This window comes from Salmo trutta, chromosome 25, assembly GCF_901001165.1.
Source record: "Salmo trutta chromosome 25, fSalTru1.1, whole genome shotgun sequence".
NCBI lineage: Eukaryota > Metazoa > Chordata > Actinopteri > Salmoniformes > Salmonidae > Salmo > Salmo trutta.
The window spans coordinates 13,444,252-13,459,357 of NC_042981.1; the positions used below are offsets into that span (position 1 = coordinate 13,444,252).

Below are 15,106 nucleotides of genomic sequence, written 5' to 3' on the forward strand. Positions count from 1 at the left end.
AGTCAGTTAAGAACAAATTCTTACTTACAATTTACGGCCTACCAAAAGGCAAAAGACCTAATGCGGGGGATGGGATTAAAATGTGTATAAATGTAAATAAAAATATAGGACAAAACACGCATCACAACAAGAGAGACAACACAACACTACATAAAGAGAGACCTAAGACAACAACATAGCATGTCAGCAACACATGACAACACAGCATGGTAGCAACACATGACAACACAGCATGGTAGCAACACAACATGGCAGCAACACAACATGGCAGCAGCACAACGTGGTAGCAGCACAAAACAGGGTACAAACATTATTGGGCACAGACAACAGCACAATGGGCAAGAAGGTAGACAACAATACATCACGCGAAGCAGCCACAACTGTCAGTTAGTGTCCATGATTGAGTCTTTGAATGAAGAGATTGAGATAAAACTGTCCAGTTTGAGTGTTTGTTGCAGCTCGTTCCAGTTGCTAGCTGCAGCAAACTGAAAAGACAAGCGACCCAAGGATTGGGCTCCCGAGTGGCGCAGCGGTCTAAAGCTCTGCATCTCAGTAGTTGAGGCGTCACTACAGACACCTTGGTTCGAATCCAGGCTGTATCACAACCGGCCGTGATTGGGAGTCCATGGAGTAGCGCACAATTGGCCCAGCGTCGTCTGGGTTTGGCCGTTGTAGGCCGTCCATTGTAAATCATAATTTGTTCTTTACTAACTTGCCTAGTTAAATAAAACATTACAAAATAAAAAGATGTGAGTGCTTTGGAGACCTATAAAGATAAAAAGTTCTACCCGATGACATCATCAAAAGTGAAAACATTTTAACAGTGATTTTCAAATACTACGATATTCGCGGTGACGTGGGGAGCAAGAAATGCCCTCCCTCTGGCTAGAAACATGTTAAATGTTTTGAAAATGCACTGTTTTTTAACTTTTAATCCTACCCTGTGATGTCAGAGAAGCATTTTCTTTTAATTCTTTTTAACCACAGATCATAGAAACTGACTGTTTTCACATGTATACACTGGTTTGGTGCAACTTGTTTGAAAAAACGGACACTGATGAATATGTTTCTGTTTTCATATGTTTTCATAAGTCTCTGTGGCCACAGCCTAAGTCCCGTCCTGTCCTGTTATTCTTCCTCCGGCCCTGTAGAGGGCACTAGGTGAGTTCCCAGAGAAGGAGCTGCAGCTGCACCAGACAGAGGTGCAGGGCCAGGGGGTGCTGGAGAGGACCTCTGAGGAGGGCCGGGTGCACATTCTCAGGGACATGAAGCACCTGAGGGAGTCCTGGATGGCCCTCCATGACCTCAGCCTCAACCTCTTCAGGTACACCACACTACTTCGGGCTGGATGCAAAACTCATAGAATTAGATATAGAACACAAGAAGGGTTATTTATTCCTGACCAAGATGACTGCCATTATCACATTCTATAGCTATGTAGGTCTATGACATCTTCCACTCTAGTGAATGATAGGGTCTCTATGGGAGAAGTAATCTGGCACCACTACTAATACTACTACTACTTCTTCATCTGTAGTTTAGTGGATTTTAGTTGAGGTCCTCGACAACCTCTTATGGCTTGTGCACATTTATCTCCAAAAACCTTCTACATAAAAGTAATTATATTACATATGCTGTCCCTGCATCTGGGTGAAAAGTATTTAATGCAGCCAATTACACAATCTTAAGAGATGCCTTCAGTACTGACTGTCTGTTGTTCCGTTCCCAGGCTGCTGAATGGGCACAGCTCTGAGGACCCTGACTTAGACACCCAGAGGGTGAGAGGCCAGGCTGGGGAGAGGCCAGGCCCAGGCAGGGAGCTCTTTCCTGGGGAGAGAGGAGACATGATCAAGGGTAGTGGCTCCAGCAGCAGTAGGGGGGGTGCTCCAGAGAGATCCCCAGGAGAGGGCCATGGGGTCTGGCTCTCTCAGAGCTCTGGGGTGGGGGCTGGGAGAGGGGGAAGAACAGGGTTAGGAGGAAGGTTGGAGCAAGGGGAAGGGGGGGAGAGTTTTGGAGCAGAAGAGGGTATTTGGGTCGAGGGAGCGTTTGAGGGCAGTATGGAGGTTATGGATCTCTCTGAACATGGGGAGAGACAGGGCAATGATCGACAGACTCTTGGTCAACAACTGAGTCCTATGACGTTAACCTTGGCGGGCAGTCAGAGACGGGGACAGGGTGGTGGGAGTGGAAGCAGGGAGAGGGAACGGGCGAAGGAGAGGGGTGGCGGTGAGCACAGCCTGGGTGTAGAGGAGGTGGACTCCTCCATCGTTTGGAGAGAGGGGTACGGTCAGAGGGGAGAGGAGGGAACCACAGGGATGACATCAGGCCACACAGGGGGCAGAAGCACCCATGGTGGAGGAGGAGGAGGAGGGGGGGTGGTGGTGGTGGGGGACTCTGGCTCCAGGGTTAGCGGGGTAGTGGGGGACTCTGGCTCCAGGGTTAGCGGGGTAGTGGGGGACTCTGGCTCCAGGGTTAGCGGGGTAATGGGGGACTCTGGCTCCAGGGTTAGCGGGGTAGTGGGGGACTCTGGCTCCAGGGTTAGCGGGGTAGTGGGGGACTCTGGCTCCAGGGTTAGCGGGGTAATGGGGGACTCTGGCTCCAGGGTTAGCGGGGTAGTGGGGGACTCTGGCACCAGGGTTAGTGGGGTAGTGGGGGACTCTGGGTCAAGGGTTAGCGGGGTAGTGGGGGACTCTGGGTCAAGGGTTAGCGGGGTAGTGGGGGACTCTGGCTCCAGGGTTAGCGGGGTAGTGGGGGACTCTGGCTCCAGGGTTAGTGGGGTAGTGGGGGACTCTGGCTCCAGGGTTAGTGGTTTAGTGGGGGACTCTGGGTCAAGGGTTAGCGAGGTAGTGGAGGTGTCTGGGTCCAGCAGTAGCGGGCGGACAGAGGAGTGGGTGGATGGGCAGAGGTCCAGAGGGATGGCTGAATCCCTGGCCATGGAGGTAGATGTGGGGTTGGGGTCAGACTCTGGACTAGGGCACGGCAACAGAGGCAACTACGAAGAGGGAACAGGTGAAATGAGAGACCACAGTGAAGGGGGACATCTGCGACACAGAGGCTTTTTCCCGCCTATCAAGACCAGGATGGAGGATTCAGTCATGGATGATCTCACTTTGTCATTCCAGCAAGGCTCTGCTAGAAAACCCTCTGGAAGGCTACAGGGCTCAAGTCACCACACCAGGGTCTGGTTTCTCCACCCATTCTATTAACTCTAACCATAATAAATACATTTTCTAGTTCATAAAGGAAGATGTATACTTCAAATTGGCATGCTATAATTGACTCTTCTCTCAATACTCTGTAACCCATATTCAACTGCTGTTATAAACTGAAATGTTAAGAAAATTAGCTAGCTGATTTTTATTTATTTTTTTACATATATTTCCTACAGTAAGTTGATGTTGTTGCTGATAATGTTGTTGTTGGGGTCCTTCAGGCAGGTGTTGGGGCAACCCTGAGTGCAGGAGACTATGAGGACAGGAGGAGGGAGTTTGAGGCCTGGCTACAGAAGGAGAACGATACACTCTCAGGGATTCTCAGCACAGAGGGAACACTGAGCACCAAAGAACTCAAGATCAGGCAGAACACACTCATGGTTGGTGCTGATGTTTCTTCTCAGAAATATACAGTATTGCATTTCCAGTATTCCATTCCTGTTTATATTTACACAAAAATGATAAGTTACTCTAGGTCTGTGGCCGTCTTATGGTTAGAGATTGCTTAAGGCAAGTTATTTTTGAAGTAATATGCATGCTACATGATAACTTCATAAAACATGTGTATTTCATCTGGAGGACATTATTATTTTTTTACATTTTATTTATTTATTTATTTTTTTGTCATTTAGCAGACGCTCTTATCCAGAGCGACTTACAGTAGTGAATGCATACATTTCATACATGGCCCCCCGTGGGAATCGAACCCACAACCCTGGCGTTGCAAACACCATGCTCTACCAACTGAGCTACAGGGAAGGCTTATGTTCAGAGTGCACCAAACAAAACCCTAGGAAGGTATAAACATACCTTACAGCGAGGCCCTGACAAATTCACAAACCTATTGGCCTTCCTCTAGAAGACTAAAATAACTTTTGGCAGCTGAATTGACAGACAGTTACATCACAAGCTGCCTGACAGTCAGACAGGTTACACCCCAACCACAAGCTGCCTGACAGTCAGACAGGTTACATCCAAAATGGCACCCTATTCTCTATTTAGTGCACTACTTTTGAAATAGGGCTGTGGTCAAATATAGTGCACTATAAAGGGAATAGGGTGTCATTTGGGACACTAGCAGGCCATGTTAGTGGTTAGGATGTATCTGTCAGTATGGGAGCACAGAGAACGCTTCAAATTCAGTCAGCAGACAATGGACATTGATTCAAGGCAGACGGGGGATTGGAGATGTTTGATTGGGGATATACTGTGTGTGTTTCAGTAGATATGAAGGATTATTGCTTCAGGATTTACTGCGGCCTGAATTCTCCTGTGCAAAGATCCTGTGTAGACATTACTCACTGACACATTGCTTATTGTTATTACATGATGCAGCAATTCCCCTGCTTATCCCTCAGCCACATGCAACAGTTCTCCGTCCCCCTGTTGTTCACTCCCCTTCTCTCTTCCCCCTCTCTCTCTTCCTCTCTCTTTCTATCTCTCCCTCTCTCTCTTCCTCTCTCTTTCTATCTCTCCCTCTCTCTCTTCCTCTCTCTCTCTATCTCTCCCTCTCTGTCTCTTCCCCCTCTCTCTCTTCCTCTCTTTCTATCCCTCCCTCTCTTTCATCCCCCTCTCTTTCTTTCCCCTCTCTCTCTTTCTCTCTCTTTCTATCCCTCCCTCTCTGTTTCTTCCCCCTCTCTTCCTCTCTTTCTATCCCTCCCTCTCTCTCCCCCTCTCTCTTTCTTACTCCTCTCTTCCTCTCTCTTTCTTACTCCTCTCTTCCTCACTCTATCTTTCCACCATCTCCCTCCCTCTCTCACCCCTCCCTCTCCTCACTCCCACAGACCTTGCGATCCAGTGTGGACTGGGGTCAGGAGCAGTTCCAGCTACTACTGATGGCTTGGGCTGTAGCCGGGGCCAGGGCTGACCGTGGGGCTGAGGATGTGGGTATGGAGGAGATACGTTATCGCTGGATGCTTTACAAGTCCAAATTGAAGGACGTTGGAGACCTCAAGGCCCTGTTGAATGTCAAGGTAAACAATACTGTGCAAATATTGTATTGTGCCTCTAAAATGGCACCCTATTCCCTTTTTATAGTGCACTATTTTTGACTAGGACCTATTCATAGGTTGCACCTCTGTCACTTGGTCATGTCATTCCATTGTTATGAACGTTCTCAAGCTGCCCTCTACCAGCGGTGTGATGGAGGTGCTCTGAAGTCATGATAAGCCCAGTCATTCTGGACGGAGGCTAACGACTACCTGGAAAAATGTTTACGTTGCTAAAGTAGTCAAATGTTTAGTAGGAAACAACTTTGCCAGCATTATCATGTCGTCAAAATTTACTTTAGACAAATGGAAATGTTGTCATTAGCTAGCAAAGTTTTGCAAAAATAGCCAGCTATGCTAACGGTAGCTAGCTAAAAGCCAGTGTCCTCCCCTCAATCGTAGCTAACATTATACTACATCTAAAGTCAATCTGGCGACATCAAAATGATGACACAAGGTTTTCCTACTAATTATTTGCCTCCTTTTGAAGGGCATTGTATTTCCAAGCCACTGTAATGCACTTTTGATGAAATCTTAATCAGCGCTCATTGATGATGCATTGTGTAGAATGCTCAGATAGGCATCAGTCCAGAACGAACGTTCAAAACAATATTGTGACGAAACAAGCCATGAATATACTGTAGCTCTGGACAAAAGTAGTGCAATATATAGGGAATAGGGTGCTGTGTAAAATGTACATCCAGCAGAGGGAGTTAAAGAGTATCCTATAATAAAGAGATGATACATTGGTCTACCACAGGGATTGGCAACTTTGATGTTTTTGGGGCCACAAAAAAAACTAAATTTATCATCTACATACCCACATCCATACCCCCCATCTTGCATTTTAGTGACATTGAAGAGGGGAAAAAACACATTTTAAAGTTTGTTTCCTGCAATTTTACCCATTTTGCTATGGAGTTGGAGAGAAAAATGTGCAGTTTTACAGCTAATATCCTGCAATTCTACACATTTTGCCATAGGTTGGAGGCAAATGTTTGCCATTTTGAATATGATAACTGATGATCATGATCATCATCTGATGGTCTGTAATTCAACCATTCCTACTACAAGTTTAGATAGCTGACCGCCAGACTAACTTAACAATCTAAATGGTTTTTCCTGACATGGTCTAATTGAGTGACTGCTGATACACAACCAAATTTAGAAATTGCACCCCCCCCCCCTCTGTATAAAGCACATGCAGTATATTGACCTGTATGTTTTCTTTATTTCCAGCAGGGTGCCAGTGCTGCTGGCCGAGAGGAACACACCAGGACAGCTAAGGTACAGTTAACAATCAGTCTCAATGATTTTGTCTTGGTCAAGCATTCCTTTAATATTCAGTGTAGTTCAAACTGGAGAAACTTGGAGAAACTTGTGGCCTGGGGTGCTAGCGTCCGGTTCACACTATTCAACAGCCAGTGAAAAATCAGAGCGCCAAATTCAAATCAACAAAATGTCATAATTCAAAGTTCTCAAACATACAACTATTTTACACCATTTTAAAGGTACACTTCTCCTTAATGTAACCCCATTGTCCGATTTCAAAAAGGCTTTACAGCGAAAGCATAAAGTTGGATTATGTTAGGACAGGTACAACACAAGAAAAACCACACAACCATTTTCCAAGCAGGAGAGGGGTCACAAATACCAGAAATTCAGCTAAAATTAAGTACTAACCTTTGACGATCTTCATCAGATGACACTCCTAGGACTCAATGTTAGACGATACATGTATGTTTTGTTCGATAAAGTTCATATTTATATCCAAAAACAGCATTTTACATTGGTGCGTGATGTTCAGAAAATATTTTGCCTCCAATTCTGGCGGTGAATCAGCACAAAAATGTACAAAAATACTCATCATAAACGTTGATAAAATATTAAACTGTTATTCAAAGAATTTTAGATAACCATCTCCTTTATGCAACCGCTGTGACAGATTTCAAAAAAGCTTCACGGGGAAAGCACACTTTGCAATAATCTGAGTACGGCGCTCAGAAACATACACTAGGCAATACAGATACCCGCCATTTTGGAGTCATCTAAAATCATAAATAGCATTATACATTTTCACTTACCTTTGATGATCTTCATCAGAAGGCACTTCCAGGATCCCAGGTCCACAATAGATGTTGTTTTGTTCGGTAAAGTCCATAATTTATGTCCAAATACCTCCTCGTTGTTTGCGCGTTCAGTAAGCTACTCCAAATGTAGGAAGCGCGCCCCAAATTTCATGACGAAAAGTTTTTAAAAAGTTATTTACGTTCATTGAAACATGTCAAACGTTGTATAGCATCAATCTTTAGTTTTTTTTTTAACATAGAACTTCCATAATATTCCAACCAGATGATTCCAATGTCTTGAAAAACGTTTTGGAACACAACTACCTCATCACGTGATTGCGCGCCAATGAACTCATGTCCTTCCCTGAGTCACCAGCTCCCCGGCCTTCTTGTTCGCTCTCTGTTCACTGCAAAAGCCTGAAACTAGGTTCTAAAGACTGTTGACATCTAGTGGAAGCCTTAGGAAGTGCAAAATGAACCATAAGTCACTGTGTGTTGGATAGGCAATAACTTGAAAAGACTACAAGCTCCAGATTTCCCACTTCCTGGTTAGATTTTTCTCAGGTTGTTGCCTGCCGTATGAGTTCTGTTATACTCACAGACATCATTCAAACAGTTTTAGAAACTTACGAGTGTTTTCTATCCAAATCTACTAATAATATGCATATTCTAGTTCCTGGGCCCGAGTAGTAGGCCGTTTTAATTTGGGTACGTTTTTCATCTGGCCGTGAAAATTCTGCCCCCTACCCAAGAGCGGCTAAGCTGCAGCCTGAGGAATGCAAATATCTCTACAGTCAGTATCTGGATAATATGTGTGAATGCTTGATAATGTATGTGATATCAACAGAGAAGTATAAATATTTAAATATTTGACTGGCTATCATCAAGCTGCCCACTCAGGAAAAAACGTCAAACTGTAACCAGTGCCTGCAGCCTGGAACAGGTTGTCAGTCAACCTACCAGGGTAGTTACAAACAGCACAGGAATTAAATCATCTTTATTAACGCAGCAGGTATTTGCTTTAAAGCAGTAGCCAAATTCATATGATATAGTGATCAAAATCTAATTCCCATATCTAGGAAAACCAAAGTTTCAAAGGCTGGGCCTAATATAGTGTATAAAAGGTCATACAATAAGTTTTGTAGTGATTCATATGTTGATAATGTAAAGAATATTTGCTGGTCTGTGGTGTGTAATGAGGAGCAACCAGATGCTGCACTTGACGCATTTATGAAACTACTTATTCCAGTTACTGATAAGCATGCACCATTAAGAAAATTACTGTAAAAACTGTTAAATCTCCTTGGATTGATGAGGAATTTAAAAATGTTATGGTTGAGAGGGATGAGGCAAAAGGTATGGCAAATAAGTCTGGCAGCCCAATTGATTGGCAAACATACTGCAAATTAAGAAATCATGTGACTAAACTAAATAAAAATAAACTACACTATGAAACAAAGATACATTTTATAACGAATGATAGTAAAAAGCTTTGGGGCACCTTAAATTACATTTTGGGTTTCAAGTTTAGTGAAATGAAACTCTCTAATTGTTTTATATTTTAAAATGTTGTCAGGAAATACAGCTCTGTCTTGGGTTCTGCTGTGGTGCAGTGGTTGTACAGCCTTTCCTCTACAGGGAGCCAGGTTTTTCTGTGCCTACCCTTCTCAATGGCAAGGCTGTGCTCACTGAGCCTGGACTTTGTAAAAGGTTTTGATCAGTAACCATGGTCAAATAGTTAGCCATGGTGTACTGTCGATTTAGGGGCAGGTTGCACTGCATTGTGCTTTGTGCTTGTGTTTCCCAATAAGGAATGTAGTTTTGTTTTGACTGTGTTGCCATTTGTTTTATTCTGATTGATTGGATGTTCTGGTCCTGAGGCTTCAGTGTGTTAGTAGAACAGGTTTGTGAACTCAGCTCCAGGACCAGCTGGATGAGGGGACTCTTTTCTTTGCTCAGCTCTTGGCATTGTCGGGCTTGGTAATGATCTGACAGGGGGTCACTGTATTTTAGATGTTTCCAAAACTTAATTGCTCTTTTTTGAGTTTTTATTATTAGTGGATATTGGTTTAATTCTGCCCTGCATGCATTGTTTGTAGTTTTCCTCTGGACATGTAGGAGAATCTTACAGAAATCTGCATGCAGGGTTTCAATTGGGTGTTTTCCCCATTGGGTGAAATCTTGTTTTGCAAGTGGACCCACCACCTCGCTGCCATAAAGTGCTATTGGTTCCATGACACATTCAATTAGTTTTAGCCACATTTTAATAGGTATTTCAATTTGAATTTGTTTTTTATTGGCGTAGAAGGCCCTGCGTGCATTTTCTCTCAGTTCATTTCCTGCTTTATTAAGGTGTCCAGTTGAGCTTATTTTTAAACCTGTGTGCAGTACTCTATATATTTTGTACCAATTGAGAACTTTGGTCTAATTCCCTGAGATCTGGATCTTCTCTGGAAAATCATTATTTTAGTATTTTTGGGGTTTACTGCCAGGGCCCAGGTCTGGCAGTACTGCTCTAGCAGATCCAGGCTTTGCTGTTGGCCATGTGCTGTAGATGACAGCATGTATAGGTCACCTGTGAAGATCAGGCATTTAACTTCTGAATTGTGGAGACTAACACCAGGGGCTGAGGATTGTTCTAGAATTGTGGCCAATTCGTTGATGTAAATATTGAAGGGTGCAGGGCTCAGATTGCAACCCTGGTGAAGGCCCCGCCCCTGGTTAAGGAATTCTGTTATTTTCTTGCGAATTTTGATGCTGCACATATTGCCATTTAATTATGTAATCTGTTTAGCTCCTTACACCACTTTCAATAACTTTGGAAAACAGTCCTGTATGCCAAATATAATCTAATTATTTTTGGAAGTCGATAAAGCAAGCGTACATTTTGGTATTATTTTGGTGGACATGTTTATCTGTTAGGGTGTAAATATGATCGGTCGTGCGATGTTTTTGTATAAATCCAATTAGGATTTTACTCAAGACATTGTGCTTATTAAGGAAGTTTAGAACTATTACATTTATATTACTACAGAAAACTTTCCCCAGGTTACTGTTCACACAAATGCCTCTGGAGTTGTTAGGGTCAAATTCATCTTTGTTCTTAAAAATTGGGGGGGGTTATGAGTCCTTGATTCCAGATGTCAGGGAAATAACCTACACTCAGGATCAAATTGAACAGTTTTAATATAGCCAATTGACATTTTGCACTAATGAGTTTGAGCATCTCATTTAGGATACCATCAGGTCCACATGCTTTTTAAATTTGAGGGCCTGAAGTTTCTTATAAAGCTCCTGGTCAGTAATTGGGGAGTCCAGTGGATTTTGATTGTCCTCTATAGCTTTTTCAAATCCATTCAACTTCTCATTAATTTGGCATTGTTCTGTGTGTGGGTCAATTTGAACAGTGTCGTAGAGTGTTTTAAACTGGGCTGTCCAAATATCACCATTTTGTATCGCTAATTCCTGTAGATTTTAATTTTTTTGATTTTTCCAATTTTGAAACAGAAGTTGTTTGTCTTTATGGACTCCTCAATTAGTGTCAGCTGCTTGCTGTTTTGGTTTATAGAGTTTAAAAGTCTCACAGTAATGAAGGCGTAATTCACCATTATTTGGGTCTCTGTGCTTTTGGTTGGATAGTGTTTTTTCCTTATTTTACAATCTGCATTAAACCAGTTTTATCAATTTCAGTTGTGCTTCTTTTGCCATTTGCCTGAATATATTATTGATGTTTTTTACTGCTAGATTGATGCTAGATTGATGCCTTCTTTACTTTCTCTCTGTCTCTCTTTCTCTCTCGCTCTGTCTCTCGCTCTCTCTTTCTCTCTCTGTCTCTCTCTCTCTGTCTCTCTCTCTCTCTCTGTCTCTCTCTCTTGTGTCTCTCGCTCTCTGTGTCTCTCGCTCTCTGTGTCTCTCGCTCTCGCTGTCTCTCGCTCTCGCTGTCTCTTTCGCTGTCTCTCTCTGTGTCTCTCTCTGTGTCTCTCTCTGTGTCTCTCTCTGTGTCTCTCTCTGTGTCTCTCGCTCTATCAGTGAGCTGTGAACACAGCAGGTGCATGGCTGGCTAAAAATAAGGAGGATAGCTAACTAAGTTTACCCCCAGGTTGTTGATATGAGAAAAATAACAGCAGACACAGATGAAAGAAGCTGTAGTGTCACTCACAGCAATGTCTTGGCAGTTGATGGAGCAGTCTTGTTAAGATAGTGAGCATGAGTGAGTGGGTGAGGATTTTCTCGCTTCACTTGGAAGAACACTCTGTGTGTGTGTGTGTGTGTGTGTGTGTGTGATCACCACAATCCTGATTATATTGAGGGGTCTGTGAGCCTTTTCTATGTTGTTTACCTAGCTAGCTAACAGTGACCCGACTGTGTGACCCATGTTGAAGTGACTCAGTATACACTCCCTTTAAAGGGACTATCATTTTGATCTCATGGATGGTCCGTCTTTGCTCTGTCTATGAATTTTCATTTCTCAAGCCCAGCTGTTTACCCCCCAAAAATTGATGGGTTGAATTACGTGAATTAAAATGTGTTTGTTTGTACACACTAGTGTGTTTGTGTATTTGACTAGGTGTATGTGTGTGTGTTCCATGTGTATATATACAGTGTGTGTGTAACGTCTCTATATTGACTCCCTGCAGGAGAAGACTCCAGGCCTGCTGTACCGTGTGTGTCGGGTGGCCCTGCCCCTCTGGCTCCTGCTGTTGGCTCTGCTCCTCTTTGCCTTCTTCCTGCCCTGGATGGACGAAGGCTCCAGCTGCTCTCTGTCCAACAACTTTGCCCGCTCCTTCAACATCATGCTCCGTTACCACGGACCTCCACCCACATAGGAGAGGAGATATAGGATTATGAAGACCATTGCTCTTCACACTCAATCCATTCTGTGTGTGTGTGTGTCAGTTTGGGTCAGTGAGTGTGTGTCAGCGTGTGAATGCGTTTCTGCTGTATGTGTCAGGTGTGGGTGGGTGACCTCAGCTGTTCTCACACAGTCAGGCCAATTCAGCTCCTCTATCACACAGGCTGGCAGCACTTCACAGAGAACAGCGCTCCACACTCCTATTCACACTACCACAGTAACTAATGGCCACCAAACACTTAGCATAATGTTGGAGTAGGGAGCGGAGATAATGTGGGATAAGGAGGTGGATTTGTATTGCCTTTATTTAAAGGGTGAAATGATGCTTACATGGTCTTAAAAAATAACTGAGTGTGATCTATCATATACCAAAAATACCTATCATGTTTTGCTGCCATTTTAAAGACTAGTGTGGATAACACATTTTTAAACTGCTTTTAACCCTCACAAATAACATTATGCTTTTTTTTCTTGGATGAGTGTAAGATGTTTTTAAAGCTTTATATTTAACCTGTACATAATGCCTTTTGCATAGATTACCCTTATCAATTGTAGCACTGTGTTAATGACAGCCTAGCACTTCAATGATCAGGAATAGTAGACATTCTAGATGCAGGATGTTCTCATGTCCCCCAAAACACAATATCTATTCTATCATGAGTCAACTGAAATCTAACAGATACATGATAAAGCAAGCAAGTCAGTCAGTAATGGTATACAGGATGTCCCACTTTTGTCTGTCCAAATACATTGTACTTATACTGTACTGTACTGTAGGTATGCATGTTTAAACAGTATGCTTTCTTTTCTCAAGGTTCTATGCTATATTTGAACACTTTCGTAATGATCCCTTGGCACAGTTAAACCGTTTGGTGAATATAGCAATTATAAAGCCTTGTACTATGGCCCCTGACTTTTTCTTGGACCACAGAGTGTTCTAGATGCTAAATTTACTTTGTTTTTTATATGTAATGTTCAGCAGGGCCCAGATTATAAGATGGAAATAGCCGCTGTTATGGGAGAGGGGCCTTTTTTTGAGCAAACTCTTAAAATGACGCAATGAACCTCTCAACCTTGACTTTTTCCTCTCTCTCTCTCTCTCTCTCTTTCTCTCTCTGTTGCTCGCTCGGGCTCTCTTTCTATCCCCCCTCTCTCTCCCCCTCTATTTCTTCCTCGTTCTCTCTTTCCACCATCTCTCTCCTCCTCCCCCTCCCTCCCTCTCTCTCTCTCCTCCCTCTCCTCACTCCCACTGATCTTGCGGTCCAGTGTGGACTTCTGTCATTCACTCACTTTTCTATTTGTCCCTGTACGTGTGTTTTACTGACCTAAGGTTTGCTAGGGAAATGGAGACCAAATCCAGTTATTCTATTAGTGTCCTATCACACATGGCTTTACGAGGTTATAACCCACAAATAGTTTGCCGATGTTTTCAATTTGATTACATTTGAACTGTTAGCTTTTGTTGGGAATGGGGGTGAGCGTGTGTTAGTTCGACTGAAGCCTGTCTCGTCTCAGAATGTTGAAGTATAATCTGTGTCTGTTCTCTGTCTGGGAAGGTCTCAGAGGGTTGTCTTCGTCTGTCATTGTGAACGTTAAATGACTGAACAACTTTATTCTTAAGGAAAAATAGAAGGAAAGTGCATGCCGGCCCTACTTGTACAAAACTGTATTGAAGGCATACATAGTATTACAGTTGAGTGTATGCTGGATTTGAACTGAATATTTATACCAGTCTACTGTTATCTATAAACAACTTATGCAATGTGCTTCTTCAATATATTTATTCAACATATCTAGCTCTTAGGAGGCTTTTAAATGAATGTTAAACTTAAATCCAATATATAGCACAAAACATCACCATACTTATACCACAGGGTGATATGCTGCATTCTTTTGAGTAGCAATGGCTACGGTGGGCCTACCTGCCAACTCTGCTTCTTGCACTGCTATATTGAGTAAGACACATATACAATCGACACAGGTTCAAATGCCTAGTCAGCCATGAACTGTATGTCTGTAGTCACACATAAGGAACATCCATATGGACTTTCACTTGAACCTAAAGAAGTGGTCCTCTTGAAAGGATCTGGGAATCAAGGATAGGAGACGGATAGTGGTGGGGGATGAAGGTCAGAGTTAGCCCGGTTGCCAGTCTTTATAGCTAACATTCCACTCCTTGACACGGAGTTGCCTTCAAGGAGTGGAATGTTAGCTAAGCAGACACTGGCAACAGGCTAGGTCGGAATATTATAATGTACCGTAGCAGATTTAGGGTTGAAAAATGTCGGTAACTTACAATATTCCCAGGTATTCCCCAAAAATTTGGAGCATTATGGATTTCTTGCTTATTCCTTACTGATTCCGGCAATCTACCAACTGGGATTTCTGGAAAATCTGGGAATATTTGGAAAGTTACTAGAATTTTGCAACCCCTAATTAGATTCCTCTGCAGTGTGTTATGGGCAGGAGTAGCTTTACTAAGTGCTCTGCTAAATGTATTCAAAATGGAATTAGCATAGATTGGAATAGTGTGTTATGCAAATTAGTATCTGCTTTACAAAAATGAAAGGCTTTTAATCACACATGCCGGCAGGAATGAAGATTCAAAGCTTTTGTAAAACATTAAAATATTATACTCTATTTTGTTACTATATTTTGAAATGAACAAAATGCTTAATGTTACAACACAGAGCTTTTATTTAACCAATATTTTTGTATTGTACTCAAACTGGCAATAAATATGCAATGTGTATACCTGACAGAAGTCTATGAAGTGTCAATCATTGTTGAGCCTATATAAATATACTGATCAAAAATATAAATGCAACATGCAACAATTTCTGATATTTTACAGTTCATGTAAGGAAATCGGTCAATTTAAATAAATTCATTAGTCACTAATCTATGGATTTCACATGACTGGGCAGGGGCGCAGCCATCGGTGGGCCAGGCCCACCCACTGGGAAACCAGGCCCAGCCAATCAG

At 42.8% G+C, this 15,106-nt stretch overlaps 1 protein-coding gene across 1 annotated transcript in view; it reads left to right on the plus strand.

Annotated features, from left to right (window-relative positions):
- Positions 1–14,880, plus strand: part of LOC115161781 (nesprin-3) — a 40,545-nt gene extending 25,665 nt beyond the window's left edge. The window contains exons 14-19 of the mRNA XM_029712563.1: positions 1,152–1,324; positions 1,730–3,179; positions 3,434–3,592; positions 4,997–5,185; positions 6,440–6,487; positions 11,907–14,880. Of these exons, the coding sequence (XP_029568423.1) occupies positions 1,152–1,324; positions 1,730–3,179; positions 3,434–3,592; positions 4,997–5,185; positions 6,440–6,487; positions 11,907–12,095 (2,208 nt within the window). The 3' untranslated portion in view covers positions 12,096–14,880. The remainder of the gene's footprint in view (positions 1–1,151; positions 1,325–1,729; positions 3,180–3,433; positions 3,593–4,996; positions 5,186–6,439; positions 6,488–11,906) is intronic.
- The last annotated feature ends 226 nt before the right edge of the window (positions 14,881–15,106 follow it).